General features: G+C 40.7%; 1 protein-coding gene across 1 annotated transcript in view; it reads right to left on the bottom strand.

Annotated features, from left to right (window-relative positions):
• WDR70 (WD repeat domain 70) overlaps positions 1-14,200 on the bottom strand; it is a 63,969-nt gene extending 49,769 nt beyond the window's left edge. The window contains exons 1-5 of the mRNA XM_066338370.1: positions 14,107-14,200; positions 13,954-14,016; positions 13,763-13,846; positions 11,600-11,714; positions 7,751-7,952 (exon numbers count right to left, since the gene is read on the bottom strand). Of these exons, the coding sequence (XP_066194467.1) occupies positions 7,751-7,952; positions 11,600-11,714; positions 13,763-13,846; positions 13,954-14,016; positions 14,107-14,128 (486 nt within the window). The 5' untranslated portion in view covers positions 14,129-14,200. The remainder of the gene's footprint in view (positions 1-7,750; positions 7,953-11,599; positions 11,715-13,762; positions 13,847-13,953; positions 14,017-14,106) is intronic.
• Between the last annotated feature and the right edge of the window lie 9,768 nt (positions 14,201-23,968).

The raw sequence follows: 23,968 nt of genomic DNA, 5'->3' as shown, positions 1-23,968 counted from the left end.
AAAAACTGGTTCCAAGCTAGCTGCTAAAGAGGGCTGCAGAAACTATGCAAGACTACTAAAAGTTCCAAGAAGGCTGGTGTGCATCTGTGGTGTTTCCACTGCCCCTCTAAGCAATTGTGGGGAGTAAGAAAAGAAAAAGTGTATTGCTGTCAGCTAGCGTTACTAGGGTTAAGAGGACTGCTCCTCTTATGAGATTTTTATCACCACCTTGAGAGCACACTTTGCTGCAAAACACTATGTACTTTCATTTATTAAAAACTGGTTAACTAATTAAATTTGGAAATGAAAATGAAAGTCACAAGTCACCCTCTTTCTGGTAGAAGCAAACTATGTTTTGTATGTGTCTTCTGTCTCATTAATAGTGTAAAAGCAAAGGTACACCACTGGAGCTTCCAGTGAGCAAGCATACTCAGTCCCACTTACAAAACTGGAAGTCCACATCTGCTCTGCCTGAAGTCTAATCCTCCAACCTTAAACAATGAACCTGAGCTTCATGAGATGGCTATTTTCATTAAGCCCTATTTTAGAAAACTGAACAGGAAGCTTCCTCATAGTACATAAAGGCCTTGTCTGAACTATTTATTTTATTTTGGGAAGTAAGGGTCACATAACATATTACCATTTTGCTATTCCTGCATATGATGCTTACATGAATGTAACTTTTGCTTAAGAGACTAATAAACAGATGCAGGATCTTAGAAGAAAACTGAAAAAGAAGCATTTATCTGTCATTGAGACATTTCAAGAAATTTTTCTACAGTACCAACAGATTTAAAACTGATACTGTTCAAAATTAAAATACTTTCAAGTAAAATAAAGGAATAAATAGTTTACAAAAGCACATTTCAAAAGCCTCAGAACTTCACAAAAAGCCATGGTTAGTAGAAAGTCAAACAATCGATTTTTGACAATTATTCAGATTCTCTGGACAAAGTACCTGTATTAGTTTATGAAAGGAAATGAGAAAAAAAGTTGGTTTTTTTTTTTTTTGTATTTGGTTATTTTAATATTTATTGATCTTTAGACATCATGGTATGTCACATAAACATTCATAAATAGTACACAAGATAATGCAGAAAAAAAATACTATCAAAGATCCTAGGAATTTGAAAATTATTTTATTAAGCTTTAAAATACAAAGAAAAGGACAAGCAGGAGTAAAGGAAGGAAGTTCAGTGTGATTGTTGTGTGATCTGGATACTGTTAGCATCAAGTATATACAGCCCCTGTATACTGCTAAGTGCTCACCTGCAACTAAGAGATGCCATTGCAGCAGTTGTAAAACAATACGTGTGGTAGTCTCACATTCATAAAAATCCAAAGCCATCTTTTAAACAAACAGCAGACATTCCTAGAGTCAACAAAATTGCTCTCCAAGGATTCCACTGGAGCGGTCTGCAGTTCCAATGGTTCAGCATAAATCATTTGTTCATCAAAAATACTGTGAAGACTTGTTTTGGAGAGGAAATGTAACTCCATGTCACTTACACTCTTCCTTCAAATCCAATCCTTATAAATTATTAATTAATCCCCACCATAAATATTTCAAATACTTGTTATCATCCACTTCCATTTTCCCCTTGATTCAAGCAAGAGTACTCTGTACCTGTATTTCTCATTAATCTGTTTAGAGCACAAACAGCTTTTCAAAAAAATAATGCTCATATGCCAAATACAGATAAAACCTGCTATCTTCAATTTGTATTTTCCATAGCAATGCCAACAAGGTCGAATACAATGTGACCATTGCTGTTAGTTCCCTGGCCAAATTTAAACAGATTTTATATACTTTAAAACTGAGAGAAACAAAATGCTATTTCTGCTTCTTTTTAAAAGTATATTGGAAGTTTGTTGCAACTGCTAAAAAACACATCAAGCATCATGTAAAGCAGCAGTTACTACTTCATTTTGACTGTATTTTCATTTCTCAAAGAATAATTTCAGTATCTTCACCTCCAAAGATCCTGACTTCTACTGGAAGTAAAGAAAGTAAGATTCAAGATAGAATGTTCATATAATACCTAAATTTTCTTTTTTCTTAAGGGGTAGGTCACAGAACTGTAGTTGCAAGGTTATGCATGCCTTAAACATACTTGGTAGAAAAAATTAGAAGTCTACTATCCCTCCAAGCACAGTGGAGGATATTAGCTTCACAATATCCTCTACTGGCTAGAAGAGGATATTGTGAATACATAAATGTAAAAATAAATAAATGTTATGGGAATCTTCTGGCTATGAAGAAATCAAGGGTCTCAGAGGGACGAGCATTGAGGATCCCATGTTTCAAACGTGTAAGGTTTACAGCCACAGCACATCTGGCCCTGAGAACACCTTGCACCACCCTTAACAGCTCCCTCTTCAAACACAGAAGTGGTACCAGCAGCTCCTAAAGAAGGCTTTCTACATGCTACACCAGCTAAAACCAACCGAGTAAAGGATCTCTAAAGGAGCTGATAAAAAGTAAAAACAGGACATAAGAAGATCTCTGAAATTCATTTAAAAGGGCAGTAAAAACTGTAACTATGTTCTGTATCACGTTCATTTAATACTGGAAAAAAAATCACCTCCCTCTAGCGTTGAAGCACGTCACAGTCCAGAAATATATGCCTCCTAATGTTCTCACAAAATACTTCCAGAAGCAAACTCACAGGACCCTAAGTACCTACCTGTAGGGGGAACATTCTAAAACTTTTTGCATTCTGTCATATTACAAATTAATGAAAACCCTTATCATCCACCAAAATGTATGGTGTGATATACAACAGAGAAACTTGGCCTTTCTGCAGTTCTGCAGAATCATACAATAGAGATCTTGCTTATACTCTAGGAACAACTAGTAATCATGAACTCTGGGCCACTCGGTCGAAGAGGAGATGAGCAAATACCCCACACTTTCTTATCAAAGACAACCTTCCCTAAGGCAATTATCTTATTAGCTTCCTCTCTCTGTTTCTTAAGTTGAGTATTCCTTTCTTTACAGCTTCTGTTTGATTCTCTCACATTGGAAGACAGAGATTGATTATTTTGTTTTCTTCTAATTTTTGCAAAGTTTGCAAATGTGTTTTAACTCACTTTGGATATAATCCTTTTCAATCTTTGCACCACCAGTAACCACATCAGTGATCCTTAAAAAAAAGAGCCACAACTTGTTCCAAGGTTAATATAAATAAAATACATTTACCTCATTTTCATTGTTAAGACCCAAGTATCATGCATATATACGAAAAAAGCACTTGCTTCATGTTTATACAGGAAGGTAAGACATAGGCAAATTGAAAGTAATGGTTAACTGCTACCTATTTTTTTCCTCAATAACTAGAAATACTTAGAAGATAATGTCTCTCGTCCTCAAAACCACACCTTCCTGTCTCTGTTGCACACAAAAAATAGCTTTGTTCAGCTTACTATACTTATTCTCTTTAGATAAGATGAAACATGACTGGGTAAATAAGATTCAGCAGTTATAGGACAGACAATTCTCAGTCTAAATATAATAAATCCTTAGGATGATTAAAAATTCCCATAACATTTATTTATTTTTACAACATCATAATTTTTAGTCTTGTATCATAGCCAAATTCTAATTGGAGCAATTACAGTCTAGTTAAATTCTCCATCTAAATCAGCAGGAAATGGCTTCCTTCCATTCTGAACAATATCACTGGTATGTCCTGTTAAACTTCTGAAAAAAAAAATTTTAAATATCTCCAAATAATTCTAAAACCTGAAATACAGCTATGCTATCATTTTGGAAACAGACCAAAACAGAGTACAGCCTTGGGCCATGAAGAGGCCCAAGGCTGTACTTGTTTCAGGGACGTAATTACAACATGATTAGTATCCCTTTGGTGCTGCAGAGAGAAATAGCTCTCTGTTCCAAAGGAGAATGAACTGTAACTCGGCTCCAAATAGAAGGTAAATCCTTGCAAATCCATCTGGCAAATTCTTCAACACTCACTTTTACCTGCTGCCTCAAACTAGAAAAAGTGTCACAAGATGCTAACACTACATTAAGTTTTGTTAAAGATATTTTCAGAACATTTTCTAACAACATGTAGAGGAGTGCATTACAAAATACTCTGTTACTAAAGTCTTCTAACAGATGCCCAATGCACTTCACCAGGGCAAAAAAATCTGGCCAAGCATCTATCGTATTTCCCAATCCAAAATTTACCATATGCAGTACTGTCCTCACTATCCATTTTCCCCTTGTAAAACAAGCTTTCTCTTTTGAAGATTTTCCAGAAATTTTCTAGAAAGGTTTAGATCATAGGATAGATCGACCCTGAAAAACTTCACACTTCAGAAGATGCCCTGTTTCCTCCCTCCTCCTCTCACATTATCACCATGTGAAAAATGGACACTGACGACCCCAGCAAGTTTTTACACCATTAGAAGAAAAGGCGCTACAGAAAAGCAAGTGCTGATCACAGCTCAAATAGCTAGCTTTAACTTTCCTCACTCCCTAAATTAATGCAAGCCTTTTATATAAAACAGGATAATAAACCAAGAGGTAAGTATCAGAGAGAATTAATACCACATGTACCTATTGTCCTTAAAATGTACTTGATGGAGCACTCTTCCTTACACTACTACAAAACAAGCACTGTAATGCATTTGGATGAATACTCACAAGCATATTGTGGTTGGTTAAGAATCATCACTTTTGACACAAATGGAAATTAATGACACTAAATTAGCAAGTCATTTAATCTAAACATGTAAAATGTTAAATGTAGTTAATCATCAGTATCAACACAGATTAAATGATCAAACACAGATCAAACATAGAAAAATCCTTTAAAAGAGCACCACTAAGACTTTCATATATTAAATGAACTTACATCAATTTGGGGAAAAAAGTACCTCAAGTCAGACTTCACACATTTAATACAGTACTTAAGGCTCTGTTAAAAAAATTATGTTTGCTTTGTATGACAAGTGATTTATGCAAATTACAAAAATGTTTAATACTCAAAAAATACCATTGCCAATTCAAAACATTCAGCAATTAACTGCTGTTAGTCATTTTCCCATAAAAACATCAAGAAGGTATGAAAAATTCCCATCAAAGAAAATAACCACCAGCTACTCTTTTCACATTAATTTTTACCCAGTAAAATAACTCATATAAGCTGGGCAGTCCTGGACTCAAAGGTTGTCTGCCTCATAGGAAGCCAAATTTGTCGAATGTCTCTACTGATACTCCATCATAAGAAACCAAAAACTGAACAAGCAATAGTGAAAAAAAACCCACCTCAAAAGTCAGGATTGAGAGACAGTGGGAAAATGCCAGCATGAAGCCAGTATTTTGGTGTATTTCATCTGTCATACAAAATTCACAAGATTTCAGAGTACAAATTACATATCGCAACAGCTAGAACTACTAAAGAAAAATTTGATTCCTTCAGGATCAAAACACAGATACTTGTGTTTCAAGAATTTACTTCAGCAGCAAAATATGTTAATAAGAGAGACAGTCTCACACTACATCTAGGGAAAAAATATTTAGCTTTCAGTTTCTCCTGTCTTGGTTCTGCACCCATGCATACCAACCCCAGACTACGTAAAGCAAAAGAAAGGAATCACAGAGTTCTCATAACTGCAACACGTGCCTTCCTTGGGGCTCACAAGATCATAGTGTGATCACCAATCGATCAACAGGAAACCAGGAAAACACAGCTGCTTCCTGATTCCCTTCACAGGAAAGAAAATAGCTGAGTTCATGAGCAGCAGTAAAGGGAAGGCTCTAGACCCCAAAGGCCTCTGGCATTCACACTGACACAAAATCTCCCCAGTTATAAATTAACTGTTTAGACTGAAAACCCACAAGTCTCATATTTCTGCAGCTCTGCTTCTTCTCAACCAAATCTATTCTAGACTGTTTTGTAACTGTTGTCTTAAGTTCAGACAAACTTAAATCACACCAGACTGCAAGTTACCTTTCTGTCTGAAACTTTTCATTAGGGTCTTTTAACTCTGGTCACTTCACTTCATGAAGCTTGTTGTAGCATTATTCAAGTACGTATGAATAAAACAAAATACCAGTACCTTGTAAGAAATTAAAACAGCCAATCAGCACAGTGACTATTGAAAAAGACAGGCTGAAGTGAATTCAGCTGTTTCTGCAAATTGTTTTGCCTTTGGCATTCTGGAGAAGTTGGCAGAAAACAAATAGTGATTTTAATATAACATGGCCCATAGCAACTGAAACCCACGGAGTCCATGATGCCCTCAGGTACAGAAACTGACTCCACAGTGTGCAAGCAGCTCAAAGTCAGGGGAACTCCTGACACAGATCAACAGTGAGTAAACTTAGGGTTTATGTCATTCTCAAAGAAAATTCCGGATTTATCTCTGTGCAGTCCCCTGGGACAGAACAAGTCACCTGTGGGGTATGGATACGATTACAGAAGATATGGGACTAAAATGTACAGTCTGATAATTAAAGAAATTCATACAGTGACTCAAGTGAATCAGACAAAGTGATATAAATACCTAAGGCACCAGAATTTCCCACCACTTATCCCCTATAGGTAAACAAAAAACAAAAATGAAATCTTTGTCATCACATAAGTTTAGGCCCACTCTAAAAATTAGTTATGTCATGGCTTAAGAAGTATCTCTCAAGCATTTAAAATTAATTCTCTAAACTTAAAATCTACATTCAAAACATGCAAGGTAAGTGACGCTATAGAAAAAAATAAACTGACTCCCCAGTAAAAACAAAAGAAAAATCAAAAGGAAGCCCTGGGACATCTGGAAATTCAGAGGGTTTTAGAGTTTGGTTTACATTTGTGTAACAAGACATACAGGTCTTTTTCTGTTACCAGATGGTTCAAAACAGCAATAAGTAAGGCTGTTTTCACAGGACTTCTATCATTGTTGTTACACATGGAAACGATCACAAAAAACCCAATGCCACAAAATATTTGATCCAGGCAGTTTTGAAGAACAAACATTACACCATTAATCTTTCCACAGAATTATCAAATAATCAAGGTTGGAAGAGACCTTTAAGATCATTCAGTTCTACCCAGCACTACTACTGTAACCCTTAACTACTAAACCACATCACTCAGTGTTAGATCCAAATGCCTTTTAACTAAATAAAGGAAGGCTGGTTAACTGAGTATCTGTGATACCAAAGTTAGGCTCTTAGGGGTTCTCTTAATTTCAACAGAGATAGAGCAATCTGTACTCTTAACAACAAACAGATATGGCATTTATTTAGATAAAAGCAAATCAAAATAAACAAAAATAAACAAAAACAACCAATCAAACAACTAACCCAAAAGCCATCAGTTACCAGACTTAATTTCCTAAAAACAGTTCTGGCACAACTGTTGTCTTTAGATTCAAGCCCACCTCTACCTCCTCTTTCTCATACGAAATCCTACATATGCTTTGGGCAATAAACCATTTCAAATAGACATGTTCAATATTTATTTATCTAGCTCTTTCATAACATGAAAACAAAACAGTAAACAATATACACTAATTGATGTTGAATTTCCTTTGAGACTCACATGCATAATTTTGTTTTAAATCCTGATATTTTTAAATGAGAATAATTATTTGCATTTGATGAATTATCATTAGAAAAACAGAAAAACTGCAAGAAAAATAAAAAAACTCCATTTTGAACAAGTCATACATCACCTGGAAATTCCTTCAAAAAGGAATGACACACATACAAATCAGAGCACACTCAAAGGATTAAAATATTAAAGAGAAACAAACTACTTACATTATCTTCTTCCTCTGTATCATCATTGTCATTGTCATCATCACTATCCTTGAATCCAGGGGGAAGTGGTGGCCCGATGAATTCTCCATCATCATCATCATCACTATCCTCAGCTGGACCTTTAGCTGAACTCTGGGATTGCATAGAAGGACCACTTAACGCCTCATTTGAGTCATCTTCGCTTCCACTGGACACTGCCTCTCTGCAAGAAAAATTTATAACGTAAGTATTTAAGGAACATTGTCACTTCCACTGTAATTTTCAGATAAAAGATGTTGAGTACTCTTGTAAATCAGTAGACACCAAAAGTAGCTGCAAAATGCAGACTAACTTTCATCAAGAGTGTAGGCCCACCATCATCTTTTGAAACACTCACAATGGTTTCAAAAGCTACAGTAAATTACGATTCTGCTGTTGCCCAAATCGGTTGCACAAACATATTATTTTTGGCATGTGGAGATTTCTGAAAAGCTGAGTTGTTGTGTCTATGTTTGCGAGGTTTATTCAAAACAGCTGAGCCCCCTCTGCTGGCAGTTCCCAAGCCACGCCGCTCGAACAGGCAGAAGCTCCATTCAGAGAGAGAAGCTCAACTTTCAAGACTTTGTTTGGGAGCTTATATTTTCAGAATTTTTGTGAAAGTGAGCAGGCTGAAAATAAAAACAGTCTTCTTTTACTTTCCCAGACTTTTTAAAAGTTTGTATTATCGCTTTAAAACTATAATAAAAAACACAGAAGTTCAGGAACATAACAAAAGACTAAGAAAATTGGTTCTGACCTATGTAATTGTAACAGAGAAGGATGCCCTGCTTGGCCTCCAGAATCAGCTGTACAATCAAGTACTAAGTTGCAAAGAAAAAAAATTTGTTGGATAATCAATTGAAACTGTGTTTCACAAAGAAAAGAGAATAAACTAAAACCAACATGACTTAGGTCCTCAGATGTTAGAATGAAAAGCAGGATGTGTATGCCTGATAGCTTGTGTAATTTAAAGACCTATATCAGAATATGATTACTTAACAAATCTAACTCAAATAAAAAGAGTTTTTCTTATTCTACAATGGGGCAATCAATACCCTTTCACCAAAGGGAAGGTTTTCCAGCATGCAAGGCAGAGATTTGGATCTTCAAAGTTCTATCCTCAAAACTAACTTTTATACTATTATGATACTATATGCAAAAGAGTTGCATTTTGAAAGTTAATATGCATTCCTATTCTAGCAAACCACACATCTTTTCCCCAAAAGCCAAACTATTTAATTAGTTTTGGAATTAAACTAAATATACACTTGCACCAATGAGAAGGACATATACAGTCTAATGATTCAAGGACGCCATTCCAATCCTTGAGTCCCAAATTTTCAGATCTTCATACAGACACTCAAAGAACAGTATCTACATTTCTTCCTAATTACCTTTATCATTCTCTCATTTGCTGGGAAGGAAACTGATAAAATCAAACATTTCAGTATTATGAGGGGCAGCACAGCTACTCTATATGTGACACGGCCAGAGCTGCAGAGCAATTTTTCACCACACTCCAAGCACAGCAGGGACAGCCAATACTCAGCAACAGCTACATGTATCCTCTGCCCTGACTGGGTTAAAGTCAAACATAAGAACACACAAATGCAGCCAGAACTTAAGTCCATCCACCTTTTTGACAGCAGCTAGAAGTGGTGCTGAAAGAAAGGACAAAACAAGTGGTGCTTCCCTCAAGTTCTAGTCTTACAATCATACTTTAGAAGGGGCTGTAAAGAAAGAAGAACCATTTTGTCAGCCCCTTTCCTAGGATTCAGAAAAGTGTAAGGATTTTTTTTTCCTTGCCCTTATTACCTCTTCAGTAAGTGGAACACACTGTAAGAGGAGGGCAAGGAAGAAAAAAAAAAAAAAAAAAAAAAAAAAAGAGAGAGAGAAAAAGAAGTAATAGAGCACAGATGGCGCAATGAGAAGAATAACAAAAAACATTCTGAGAGTTGTGCAAGTATGTGGGCATATCCCCCCCATGTGTTCATTTTCTGCATATCACCCAATTTTCCCAGGTTTTTCCTTTTCATATACTAACATTCTGTCATTTCACAAGGTGAAATTATTATACTTACGCATAAATTAAGTACCATAACTACTTTAAACATTTGCCTACAGCAAAATAGCTGTAGGGGAAAATAAGAGAAAAAGTCTTTAGCTGTATTTCACATCATTTTGGAGTGCCTTTTCAACAACCGAAAAATTTTTACAAGGGCTACTCTTACAATTTAAAAACACTCCAATGATTTTTAAAAAACTAAAATTCAGTGAAGTGTTGCTATTATCAGAAAATAAAAAATGCTATGCATATTAGGTCAATTTATATTAACTTAAATCATTGTTCTAAAAAGAACTAGAAAATCCTGTATTTCAGACTAAAATTGTCAGTTGCAGGAGTGTTCCTCTGAATTAAGACCAAGTCACAACAGCACATCCTTCTAGTTTCCTGTTTTTATTTTTAAGAGCTAGGCTACCTGTCCTTTTTAACATGGAAATATAAAGCTTCCGGGAGAGCTTTTCATGTGGTAAGCCCTTCCTTCTTAAAGCACATTTAAAAAACAGAAAGAAAATTTACTCTGAGCAGAACTGTGATGAGTTATCAGAGCCTACCTAATAATAACTCAGCATACTGAAACATATTTGTTATCTTCCTTTATATTAAGTCCCTAAAGGTCACTTGTCAAGCCAATTAGAAGAATGAGATAATCATGGAAAGCCTTTGTTTTGCCTGACTGCTCTTCACCTTTCATTTGTTTAAATTGCTTATGTACACTGGAGTCACCCATTTTACCATACACAATCATGTTACATTTAAATTCTTGTCATCATTCACTATGCCACCAAATGGGTATATAAGATCATCAAAAACAAATGGAAGCACAGAGCATTTTTCTTTGAGCGCAAGACATAACACAGCATACAGCAAGTAGTATGTTGTGCAATTAAATGTTTCAGTGAGAACGCCCACGTTTCCCAAAGACCAACACCCAAACCCAAAATTTTCTAATAAAAATTTGTTCAGTCTGAAGCTCTACAAGTTTTTCTATAATAACCTACCACATACAGGCTCTGTCAGCCTACAATATGCATATATGGAGGTGTACTAGAGTCTTGTATGGGTTATTAAACTTCCATGGATACAGAAACCTAAAAACATACAGCACACTTCTGTTTACCAGCCCTACCACACAATGGAGTTGTGTGGTCCCCCCATTGCCCTCAACTACTTTTGATTTCCCAGAATTTCAAAATTTAAACTGTAAAATCCATAGCATACATTGTTTGTCAGTAACAGACAAAAGTTTAAGAATAAAGTTCAGGCCAAAGTTAAAAAAAAAAAAAAAAAAACAACTTTCTCTACCTCACCATTAGTCCATAAAATCCATAAACACAGCTGTTCACCTACTTCACCTTCTTTTTCATCATGCAGGAAAAGAATATTCTATCTACAGGTGGGCACAATAGCTGCTAATAATGTTGTCATTTGTTGTCATTGTCACATGCTTTCATTTTATTTACCCTAATATTTTTGAAAAATACATGGATAACATCACTGTTCTTATTTTTTAAAAAGCGCACAGAACAGGATCAAGGAGGAAGCAGCAAAATTGCCTGTTAAATACACATAATATCAATACTTGCAAATATTGATATAATTTTGAGAAAGAATTTTTTTTGAAGTTTAAAATTAGTATTTCCACTGAAATACTTAAGACAACAAGACATATTCACACCAGCTAAATAATACTCATGTTAGCAAAACAAGCAAACACCCTCTTTAGATAAGCAAATTGCTACGTGGAATCTCCCACCATTTTTAAGTACCTTTCAGATAATGTGGACCCAGGTCCTGTTGCACTGGCTGCTGAAACTGATGAATCAGTGCATGGAATTCTAAACTCCTTTTCAGTCTGGTCTTCTTTTTCTCTTTCACGGGCCTCTGAAGAGAGAGAGCACAGAAATAACAAATTATCAAGCATTTCAACAACACTAAACTTACTGGCTTGCTGAGGACAGTAAGATAGTTTTTTTTCCATTTTCAGACCTAGATTAGATCCTTGCAAAGGTAACAGCAAATAAAGGATTTAACTGAAAATACTTTCTCATTTATATAAAATTTCCATTGCTTCTGCAATGATCACTCAACAGAACATCAGAAGAACAATGTAAACACCTCCCAGTTGTTCGTTTGTACGTGTTATCAAACATAAGTTCATCATATAACGATGGTGATATTTCAATCATTTTCAACATTATAATAAAAAACTTTGGAGAAGTGTTGACATTTTCATAGCACAGCGAAAAAAAATAGTGTAGTTAAAATAGATGTGTAAATAAGTGAATTTAAAATATGGAAAATAAACACAAAGTGTTGCTTATATTAGTAGTTCATTCTTACTTCACTAACTGAAAAAGAAAAAAGAATCCCTGTCGAGCACTGCAACAGGATCAAAGCAAACAAAAACTTGCATCTCATATTAAGTGTGAATGGAGGAAACAGGTACAGCTACGATGTTGCTGAAAGTTCTTAGATAACTTCATTTAGGGTGAGAAAAGGAATCTTTCTATACAAGAAAAATTGTGTTCTCTTCTGCTCTCTGTTAGATAAACGAAAAAGAAAAGCATTTTTTTCAGCAAATCTAGGAAACACTTTCCACTGAAGAGAAACACAAACAGCTTCAATACACAGAACTGGAAAATACACTTTGATCTCAGCTCCACAAATGGGGAGACATATCCAAAAGTTACCATGGTCATTCCAGAAAACTAAAAAAGCAGAAATGTGTCTCAGTAAATCTGAAAATAAGTGCCCACATTAAGCTACCCGTACAACATTCTTGACTGCTATACTCTCAATACTAAAATTTGTATCTAAGTCGAACAGCTGAATTACATAAAAAGCTTTATAATTATTAGCAAAATTATCCACATTATAAACAACAAAATGTGTGTTTCTTCTACCGGTATAAGCCTAGAAACTGGGGGGCAGGGAGCTGGGATGCTGTCTGCTGCAGGGAAGGGGAGAGGACATACTCAAGATGCAGGTCAGAATATCTTGACTTAAAAACACTGTATTTTTGAAATCACTTATTGAATTTCCCTACTAAACAAAAATATCATGTAAATAACTCCTCATAAGGAAAGATACCTCAACCTGAAAAAGTATCAAACATCAAGAGGTTTCCAACATGCACATACATTGATGTGTTTAGATTCAGCCAACAACAACAACAAAAGTCTGAAACTAATTTTAGAATCCCTTGCATATTTGAATTTCACAGCGTCTTAAAGTCCAAAACGTCAACGAGGCCTGGTTTGGTTCTGTATGGAATCAAAGCAATAAAAACCATGGCATCACAATAAAACAGAAGACATACATTCTCCACAAACTGGCCAAGGGCAAGGAGAAAGCATGAATGGCTGAGTTGGCAAAGGGGATTCTAGAACGTGCATTGACTGTACTGATGTTAATTTGATGACAGCAAAAAATGATAGAATTTTCTCCAACTCCCACTCTCAAAACAGCACCCTCAAAAGTGCCCACTCCCAGCCCAGCAGAAGGCAGTGACACATTTGTGGACTGGTACACACTCTGCTCCTTGGTCTAAGACACACACTTCTTCTTCACTACTCTGCTGTCTGCAGATTAAAGCTGTCTCCACCAACTACTCTTTCAAAATAAATACACAGTGAAGTAAAAGAAGAAAGGAAAGAGTTTGTGTGGTTTTCCTGGATCTGCAAGCTATGCCTCACAACAGGAGCTTTGCACATGTACACTGCTCTAACGCACTCGGAAATCAGCAAAATAGTAACTCTGCTGCTTGTCGAGGCCCAAGCTGTTCAGGGCTGCCTTCCTCAAACAAAATTGCGTTTCTGGTTTTAATTCCACCCAGCCAGTCCGAAACACTTCAAGCACCTCCCTGAGGGAGCAAATTAAAAGATTTTGAATTTTAAAATGCAAGAGCTGATTATGCTCACAATTCTTACCCAAGACTTTCCTGCTCCTCTCCACTGCAGTTCTTCTCGTTTGCTCAAACATAGCTTCGAGGTCGAAAGTGCGAGCCTTCTTGCCTGGAAATGAAGCAAGCGGGGACTGAACACAAGCCCACCTGGGGCTGGCGGGCCCCACGGCCTCGGCCCCCGCCCCGCCAGCCAGCCCCCGGACCATCGCCACGTACCGAAGCCCGAGAAGCCCATGGTGGCCGCCAGATCCGGGTCGGGCGTCCCCAGCATCTCTGTATCTGCAACGAGACGGGAGAAGAACCCAGGGAGGTGAGCGGGCGCAGCGGGCGAGCCGAGCCCTCCTCAGCCCCGGTGTCCCCGCCGCTCACCGCTCTCAGCCGCCGCCTCCATGCCGCGTCTGCTCCGGATGCACAACCAGCGCCGGCAGGAAGCGGCCGGGCGGGGACAGGCGAGCTTTATTGGGCGGGGACAGCGAGCTTTATTCGGGCGGGGACAGGCGAGCTTTATTGGGCGGGGACAGCGAGCTTTATTCGGGCGGGGACAGGAGAGCTTTATTGGGCGGGGACAGGCGAGCTTTATTGGGCGGGGACAGCGAGCTTTATTGGGCGGGGACAGGAGAGCTTTATTGGGCGGGGACAGGCGAGCTTTATTCGGGCGGGGACAGGAGAGCTTTATTCGGGCGGGGACAGGCGAGCTTTATTGGGCAGGGACAGGCGAGCTTTATTCGGGCGGGGACGGGCGAGCTTTATTGGGCGGGGACAGGCGAGCTTTATTGGGCAGGGACAGGCGAGCTTTATTCGGGCGGGGACAGGCGAGCTTTATTGGGCGGGGACAGGCGAGCTTTATTGGGCGGGGACAGCGAGCTTTATTCGGGCGGGGACAGGCGAGCTTTATTGGGCGGGGACAGGCGAGCTTTATTCGGGCGGGGACAGCGAGCTTTATTGGGCGGGGACAGGCGAGCTTTATTGGGCGGGGACAGCGAGCTTTATTGGGCGGGGACAGCGAGCTTTATTGGGCGGGGACAGGCGAGCTTTATTGGGCGGGGACAGGCGAGCTTTATTCGGGCGGGGACAGGCGAGCTTTATTGGGCGGGGACAGGCGAGCTTTATTCGGGCGGGGACAGGCGAGCTTTATTGGGCGGGGACAGGCGAGCTTTATTCGGGCGGGGACAGGCGAGCTTTATTCGGGCGGGGACAGGCGAGCTTTATTGGGCGGGGACAGGCGAGCTTTATTGGGCGGGGACAGGCGAGCTTTATTCGGGCGGGGACAGGCGAGCTTTATTCGGGCGGGGACAGGCGAGCTTTATTCGGGCGGGGACAGGAGAGCTTTATTCGGGCGGGGACAGGCGAGCTTTATTGGGGCGGGGACAGGCGAGCTTTATTGGGCGGGGACAGGCGAGCTTTATTGGGCGGGGACAGCGAGCTTTATTGGGCGGGGACAGGCGAGCTTTATTGGGCGGGGACAGGCGAGCTTTATTGGGCGGGGACAGGCGAGCTTTATTCGGGCGGGGACAGGAGAGCTTTATTGGGCGGGGACAGGCGAGCTTTATTCGGGCGGGGACAGGAGAGCTTTATTCGGGCGGGGACAGGCGAGCTTCCTTCCGTCCCAGAGAAGGAACGCGGCCGCGTCGTGGGGGCGGAGTTGGGGATCCTCTCAGCGTCGCGAGGAGCAGGACCGCGGCTCTGCGGTTGTGAAACGGCCCTTGGGCTCTGCCGGGCTCGGTGCCGTGAGAAATTCCCTCTGAAGCCTCTTCCAGGGACCCACCACCCTCTCAGAGGGTGAGCCTTTTCCTGTTGTCCAACCTGAAGTTCCCTTGGCAGGGCTTCATTGCGCCTTCTCTTGTCCTGGTGCTGGTCGCTAGGGAGGGATCAGCGCGTCCCCGACCGCTGCCCCCATGAGGAAGGTGTCCACAGCCTGAGGCTCCCGCTGCACCTTCCCAAGCTGAACAAGCCAAGTGACCTCAGCATCTTAAATCTTGGCCTCGATACTCCTCATCATCTTGGCTCCCCTGCTCCTGACAGTATGATGTCCTTCTTAAACTGAGGTGTCAGAACTGCGCATAGGACTCGACATTGGGTGTGCAGCCCCAGAGCAGAGTGTAGGGTGGCATAGTCACCTCCCTTGACTGGCCGGCAGAGCTGTGCCTGATGTCCCCCCAGCGCAGTGGGACCTTTCGGCTGTCGCTTTAGACACATCAACCCAAAACCCCGACTGCTTTTCATGGAGCTGCAGTCCAGCCTCTCATGCCTCAATTTCTCTGTGCAACCACAATTTCCCTGTCCTGGGTGAAGAATTGGCACTTGCTAGATTTTAGATAATTGGTGATTGATTGGCTCTCTGTCCAAATCTCTGTACAGGCTCCTCAACAATCAATGGAGTAAATAGCTCCCCCTAGTTTAATATACTCAGACTTAATTCCTGCAACCAGATCACTTGTAAGAACATTAAACAGCACTGTCCCTAAAACTGAGCCCTGGGGGAACCCCACTGGTGGCTAGGCACTAGCTGCTTAATCTTGAGAAGATAGAGAATTTCCTCATTTGCTGTTAGGGTTTCAGCTGGGGTACAGTTAATCTTCACAGTGAGTAGTACAAGGCTACGTTTTGGATTCATGCTGAACACAGTGATGACAGTACAGAGATATTTCTGTTGTTGCGGGGCAGGGCTTGTGCAGATCCAAGGCCTTTTCTGCTTCTCAAAGTGCCACATTGGCAGGTAAATTGGGGGTGCGTAGGAGGTTGGAAGAAGACAAAGCCAGGACAGGGAACTCAAACTGGCCAAAGAGATAATCCAGACCATGTGACATCATGCTCAGTATATAAACTGGGGGAAAAAGAAGAATTGGGGAACATTTGGAGTGATGATGTTTGTCTTACCAAGCAATCATTATACATGATGGGATCCTGCTTTGCTGGAGATCATTGAACACATCACTGCCCATGGGAAGCGGTGACTTATTTCCTTGTTTTGCTTTGCTTTTGAGTGTGGCTTTTGCCTTCCGTATTATACTCTCCTTATCTCAACCCATGAGTTTTACCCTTCCAATTCTCTCCCTGATCCTGAGGAGTGGGGTAGTGAATGAGCAGCTGCTCGGGGCTTGGTTGCTGTCTGGGATGTAAACCCTTCAGGGGTTATGATCTTGGTTTGGAAAGTAGAGGGTGAGGCTGGATTTCCTTTTTCGTACCATGTGCCTCTGCCACAAGTGAAGCTTTCCAGACTGGATGCTGGACCAGTTGAGGACAGTTAACGCAGTCTAGGCAGCAAACATCATTTATAAACCAAACCCCTTTCGAAACCAAATTTTCCCCCAGTCCCAAAATTTCCCGTGACATTTTGTAAATGTCTATCGGCGATTGATGGAGAGACGGGAAGACTGATTCATGATCAGAATTTGATTTTACTCAGGTTTTCCAAGTCTTATATACGATTTCAGTAAGGTTAATAATTTCTACTACAATAATTAGGTTAAAAGATCATACAAGCAACTTGCATTTTACAACATCTTTATCATAGGGGTTGATTGAATCTTTTACGTTAAGCGGGTTTAATCCCATCTTCTCATAACCTCAAAGTTCTGTTTGTCCTTGCCATGGCATCCTAGTCACCAGACTAGTTATGCTAATTAAGTCTGTCTTACTCTCGGTCTTGTGTATTCCCACATCTCCCCCTTCTGTATTAACCAAAAACACTCCTTTAAGAACCTTATCAATCAATCTCTGAAGACACTGAAGCAAGCAAGGTACCATAACTAACATAATTATTTTTAAAATCATAACATGCATTCCTATTCTAAGAAAATCTTTTAGCCAAGGTGTAAAACCCCAGCAACAAACAAGTTATCTAGCCAAGATCCAGATTCTACCTTTAGCTTAAACACACTATCCTTCAGCAGCTGAATGTTTTTATGGATAGATTCTGAGTCATCAGGAAGATTCATAAATAAGCATACCATCTGATTCAATCCCATGGTTTTTTGCTTGTTTTCATCTATGTTGTGGAGAGAAAAAGATTCCTTTTAGCATATTTCCTTTTTAAAAGATCAGTCAAATATAAGGCACTCAATTATTATGTCTGCATTCCAGTTTGGAAATATGGCTATTTTCAGATTTCCTCAATACTTACCTCCTGAGAGTAGGGAGGTGAGGACTATCCTTTTCTTGTGCCCTGCTATAATTAAAATTTCAATGGCTGTGTACCTGAATTACACGAAAAGGACTGTAGTATCTGTAGTTTTCACACCCTTTATACTGACACAAAACTCAATGTTCACAGTTTCCTAGATAGGACAAAAGAACAAAAGCTGCAGTCCAGGTGGGGTTCCTCCTCTTTCTCCTCTCCTATGCAGTCGGCATTGTCGGCTGCCAGTAGAGGTTCTCACAAAGGCTTCACATTCTTTGCAGGAATCCAGTGAGGTCCTCTTTCTGAGGAGATACAAGCAAAACCCCTTCCCCAAGTGATCAAGGGGTAAGGGCCCAGGATTTTACCAGATTCTGGGTCACGGATTAGTACTGGTGATTTTTCCTTGCAGGAAAGTGATGTGTATGATGCAAAATGCCAAGTCATGGGGGGATTCAAATCTGTCATTGAACAGTTTAAGAAATTAAAAACGTATAGGGTTTTGCATAGCCTTTCAGCGGGGGTGTCTCCAGCTCCCCCCTTTTGTTGTACCAGAAGGCGTTTGAAGGTGCCATGGGCACACTCTATAATGGATTGCCCTGTGGGTGAGTGTGGTATGCCTCTTTTGTGGGTGATACCTCATAAGAAGAAAAAAGTTGCAACTCTACGGGAAATGTATGCAGGTCCATTGTCTGTCTTAATCTGTTGGGGGATTCCTAGTGTGGCAAAGGCAGCAGCGAAGTGACAACAGACATCCTTCACTGTCTCTCCTGTGTGAGCTGAGGTAAACAGAGCACCTGAATATGTGTCAATGGAAGCATGCACAAATTTCAAGCGGCCAAATTCAGGAAAGTGTGTTATATCTGTTTGCCAAATCTGTAGGCTTTGTAAACCTCTTTGGTTGACTCCTGTGTTTACATTTGGAAGGGTGCAACGCTGACAGTCGGGACATGTGGCGATGATACTAGAGGCCTGAGCTGGAATTAAATCAAAAAAGTCCTACTGAGGCTCCAGCATTCTGATGAAAAAAGGCATGACTCAGCCTTGCTTGCTCTATTTTGTTGGGTAAAACATGCTGCAGCGATAAAGCTAGCAAGTCTGCTTGGGCATTACCATCAGTGAGATTATCTGGGAGGTTGGAATGTGACCTAATATGCATAACAAAGTAAGGAGCTGTCCTCTTGTCTAACAGAATAACCAGCAGTTTCAACCAGGAAAAAAGAGTGTCATTTTTAACATTTTTAAAATCAGAATTCTTTGCTTTTTGAACAATATTTGAAACCTATGTGGAGTCAGTAACCAGATTAAAAGGTGTACTGAACTTCTGAAACACTCTGACCACAGCAGCTAATTCCACTATTTCTGGAGACCCTTCAACAACAGCAATATCAGATTGCCAGGTTCCAGTTTCAGAATCCTTCCATACAATCACCGATTTATGGGTTTTCCCAGAACCATCTGAGATATTAATTTTAAAGAATTAAGGACTTTAGTTAAAGAATTAGACGTGGACTTGCTGACATAGACTTCCCTTTACATTTTGAAGAATAAAAGACTTTAGCACTTAGACTCCCCTTTTACTAACTAGACATTGCTGAGGTAAACTTCCTTTTTTTAACATAAGCCGGATTTAAGGAACCGATAAATCAGGAGACCTGTCAACTTAATCAATAGACTCCAAGAACACAATGTGATCATAAATCAGATAGTCTTGAGAAAACAGGATCCAGGTGTCACCAACACTAAAGGTTAAAAAGGCAAAGCGAGGAAGACGCATCTTACTTCATCATTTTGAGACCCCACCCCCTAAAAAGGACCACCGACCCATTTCAAAGAACAAACTACGCATGCTTAATTGCTTTTTGGCTAATTACCATACGAAGCGGGGAATGGGATGGACCAGAGTCATGAATATGCATTTGTGTTTTGGGTATTCAACACTTTTGTACATAAAAAGACCCTGTGATCATCTGTAAATTGCGCGTGTGTATTTGGGAGCTATCCCTCACGCTGCCCGGCGTCATAATAAACATACACTTTCTAACTTCAAACTGTTAGAGAGTCTTTGTCCGTCATAGTTGGATATTGGTATTAGATCAATATCCATATTTTTTTAACAAATCACATCTGTGAATATTGTCATAGCTCGCAAAGGAGTCTGACTTCTCTTTGGCTTAGGGAGTAAGTTAAAAGAAGAATTTAACAATTTGTGTTTAGGTGGATGGATAGATATCTGTCGTGGGTTATCTGCTAAAGCAATTTGCAATTTTTCAGACATCTGTAGCAACCAATTCAAATAAAACATAGTGAGAGGCAGAAAGATACAATCAAAATCTTTGCCAGCCAAGGAGGTCAGCCTTTGATGAGCCTTGATAATCAACATGGCCATAAGTTCATCCTGCATGGGAATAGTCTTGGGCATGTTATTAGGCAGAAAGACCCATTTGATGATTAGTAAAGGGTCTACTTTTTCTGAGTCCCACTGAAATATTAAAGCATGGGGTTGCTTGCTGGGGTTCAGAACGATTAACCACAATGGTAACTCAGGGACCCAATGGGTTGATTGTCTCTGAGAGATGGCATCAGCCACTTTCTGAAGAGCAATCTGTGCTTCTTTGTTTAAATGACTAGGTGATAAAAGGTCGGGCTCTCCCCTCAGGAGGGCAAACAATGGCTCTAAATCTGCATTTGAAATCCCAAGCAGGGGAAGAACCAAATTTATCGTTCCCAGCAGTTTTTGTGCATCATGTAAAGTTTCGATTTCAGTTGAAATTTGCAAGGGTTGTGCCGAAAAAGAATGCATGCCTATTTGCCAGCCCAAATATTTCCAGGGAGATGTCTTTTGAACCTTTTCAGAAGCCATGGTCAGGCCCGCTGATGTAACAGCCTTGGCAGACCGCTCGCATTGCTTCCTCCACACAAACCACAGTTTCTGCAGAGATGAGGATATCATCCATATAATGATACAACAGAAAATCAGGCATTTTTCCCCGTACTGGACTCAGAATTTCTGCCACATACCATTGGCATATGGTAGGGCTGTCTCACAATCCTTGAGGCAGTACTAACCAATGATATCGATCAAGTGGTGCCTGCATATAATGCTTGACACAGAAAAGCTAAATTTGGGTGCATCTTCTGGATGCAGCGGTATATGAAAAAAGCAATCCTTTAAATCAATTACTATTAGATGCCAATTTCTAGGGATCATAGAAGGAGAAAGGAGCCCCTGTCGTAGAGATCTCATTCCCTCAATTGCCTCATTTATTTTCCTCAAGTCATGCAACAGCCTTTACCCCCCAGACCACTTTTTAATTACGAACACAGGTGAATTCCAAGGACTATTAGATGGGATTATATGTCCCTTTTTTAGCTGTTCTTGTACAAGTTCCTGTAATACGCAGTTTTTCTAATGCCACGCCCATTGATCTACCCAAACTGGATCAGAGGTTTTCCAGTCAGTTTGGGAGTGTCACGCGCACCAATAGCCCTTAGGCAAAATTTGACTGCATAAAAATTCCCCACTGAGATAAAACATCTCTCCCCCACAAGACCAGCGGAGCTGAGACCACAAAGGGTCTGACAGTAGCTACTCTCCTCCCAGATCCTGCAATTTGCACCAGGTGTTGGCTCTGATAGCTTTGACTGTTCCCACCCACCCCTGAAAGGACTTGGGGGACCGGCATTAGTGGCCAATCATTAGGCCATTGACTTCGAGAGATAAGACTAATGTCTGTGCCTGTATCAATAAGTCCAGTTAAAATTACCTCCTTGCCTTTCAGAGACACTTTGCATTGGCATGTGGGACGCTGAGAAGCGATACATTGTGTCCAGAAAATCTGTGGTACCCTTGTGGAACTAAACCTGCCCCCTCTCTGTGTAGCAGTGGTGGGGGGGGCGGGGCTGTCGGGAAAAGTACAAGCTGAGCAATTCTGCTGACTGCGGGGATAATGCAGGGGGGCTGTGGGGTCCAAGCCATCATTTTTATTTCCCCAACTGTATCAGAGTCAATGACTCCTGGCAAAACAAATAGACCTGTTACTGAGGTAGAAGATCAACCTAAAAGCAAAGCATGGTAACCGTGTGGTAAAGGACCACAAATCCCTGTGGGGAGACAAAATATGGAGTTGTTGTTAACACTACTGTGTTACTGGTTGATATGTCCAACCCGGCGCTTCCTAGAGTGGCTGCCCGTAGTTCTGCAATGGTCCGTGTTATAAATGATTAGAAGCCAATTCAAAATAACAGAATTTATTTAGCAAATTTCCAAAACCAAATTTAAAAGCCATAATAAAATTGGACAACATCGATCGAATGCTGGGTGGACAGAGTGACAGTAACAACCGTACCATCCAACCTTGACTACACACACTGGGTCTCGGTGTATGGTTTTTATACAGTTTATTTATCCTGAGGCTAAGTCCATTGAAAGTCCAAATATTCATGTATTTCTTTATTTCCAAACGAGGTCTTGAAAGGGGTTCCCGTAAGTATGAAAAGATGATTCAGGAGTCTTCCTGGATTTTGTCTTTGGAGTGCTGATTTGATCATCCTCCAGATCTCCCATCAAGATTGATATCAGATGTCGAGCAGCTGTGAAGTGGAGGCCCATCCTTGATGAATGGGCTATCTCCAGTCTGGCCATGTCATTTCTGTTGCAAATGTTGTGGTTTCACAGTTTGCACAACAGGCCTTGGAATCTTGGAGACGCCCTTGAGTAGCTTTTTCATAGACCAAATCTTTGATACACGAATTTATCCATTACATTTACCACAGTCCGGGTGGCGGGGGCAGGGCTGGCTGGAAACTGAAGGTTGGTTCTGGCAGCTGTGCCTGGGGAGGCTGTGGAACTTGTGTCTTCACGTGTTGCCATCCCGCACTGTGAGATGAGTTTCCTTGCAAAGGCTGGCCATTTTTGTGAAATTTAGAGCCACAGGAATTAGCAAAGTGATGACCCTTCTGGCAGTGAGGGCATACATTCGGTGTTTTTGCTTTTTGTGCCTTTCGGCAGTCTTTTTTAATGTGCCCATGCTCCCCACAGCCGAAACAAACCAACTGCTTTCCAAGCAATATTTTTAAAGCGGCAAAGGCATCGGCTATACCTTGCCCCACAGCTTGGTAAGTAACTGCTGTTGTGTGCTGCAAAGTCCCCAGGCGATTGCAAGCCTCAGTCATTTGCAGCAATGTAGGCTCTGTTTCTGGGGGCAGGGCTTTTAGAAGATGTTTGCAATCCTCATTAGCATTTTCAACAGAAAGTTTTAGTACTACAACTTCCCTGGCTTGATCATTATCATTTGTCTTTCCAGAGTTTGTTTCAGTCTGTCCGCAAACTGCATATAGGGTTCTTGTGGAGCTTGCTTAATATTTATGAAGGATTGTTGCGGGGTTTTGGCATCAGGCACTTTGAGAAATGCATACCTGGCTGCCTCAGTGATTCCCTCCAGGGCTTCCCTCGGTAAGGCAGCCTGGTCATTGGGATCGGTGTGCATCCCCTCGCCAGCCAATTGGCCAATATTTAAGACAGCCAGGGCTTGGGTTGCATGACCTGCTTATGTTAAAATTAATTTTTCAAGTGTTTTTTTCCATTGTGCCATGAATATTGCATATTGCATTGGAGTGAGCAAAAGGTTTGCCAAGAATTTAGCATCATGAGGAGTCATCAGGTGGGTAGTGAAGGTTGCTCTTAGTAAATTACTGAAGTAAGGGGATCCCAAGCCGTATTCTGTCGCTGTGCGGCGCAGTTCCTTAATTTCTAAGTGGCCTAAGGGCTCCCATCACGGATTCCCCCCGCCTCGGGCTGAGTTGCACAGGGGCTACAAAGATTTCTGCTGCAGTTTCAAAATCTCTGTCCTTAAGGGCTTTCTTTTATATCCCTAACCAATTGTTATGCATATTTGGAGGGAATAGGTCCGGATCTTTTTCGGGACCGGGGTCAAAAGACTCTCCGTTGCTACTAGAGTCACTGTTCTCATAATCAATTAACGTTTGGCAGCTCTGGGATAGTGGCAAGGCTACAGGTGGCATCTGTGCTCTGTCCCTGGCTTTCGTCAGGGTGGGAGCGTGGGACCTGGGCCGACCAGGGTTAACCACGGCTGCAGGGACCGTCTCTGCGGT

The sequence above is a fragment of the Sylvia atricapilla genome, chromosome Z, assembly GCF_009819655.1.
Source record: "Sylvia atricapilla isolate bSylAtr1 chromosome Z, bSylAtr1.pri, whole genome shotgun sequence".
NCBI classification, from domain to species: domain Eukaryota; kingdom Metazoa; phylum Chordata; class Aves; order Passeriformes; family Sylviidae; genus Sylvia; species Sylvia atricapilla.
The sequence above is the reverse complement of the archived record's forward strand: the minus strand, read 5'-3'. Positions and strand labels throughout refer to the sequence as shown.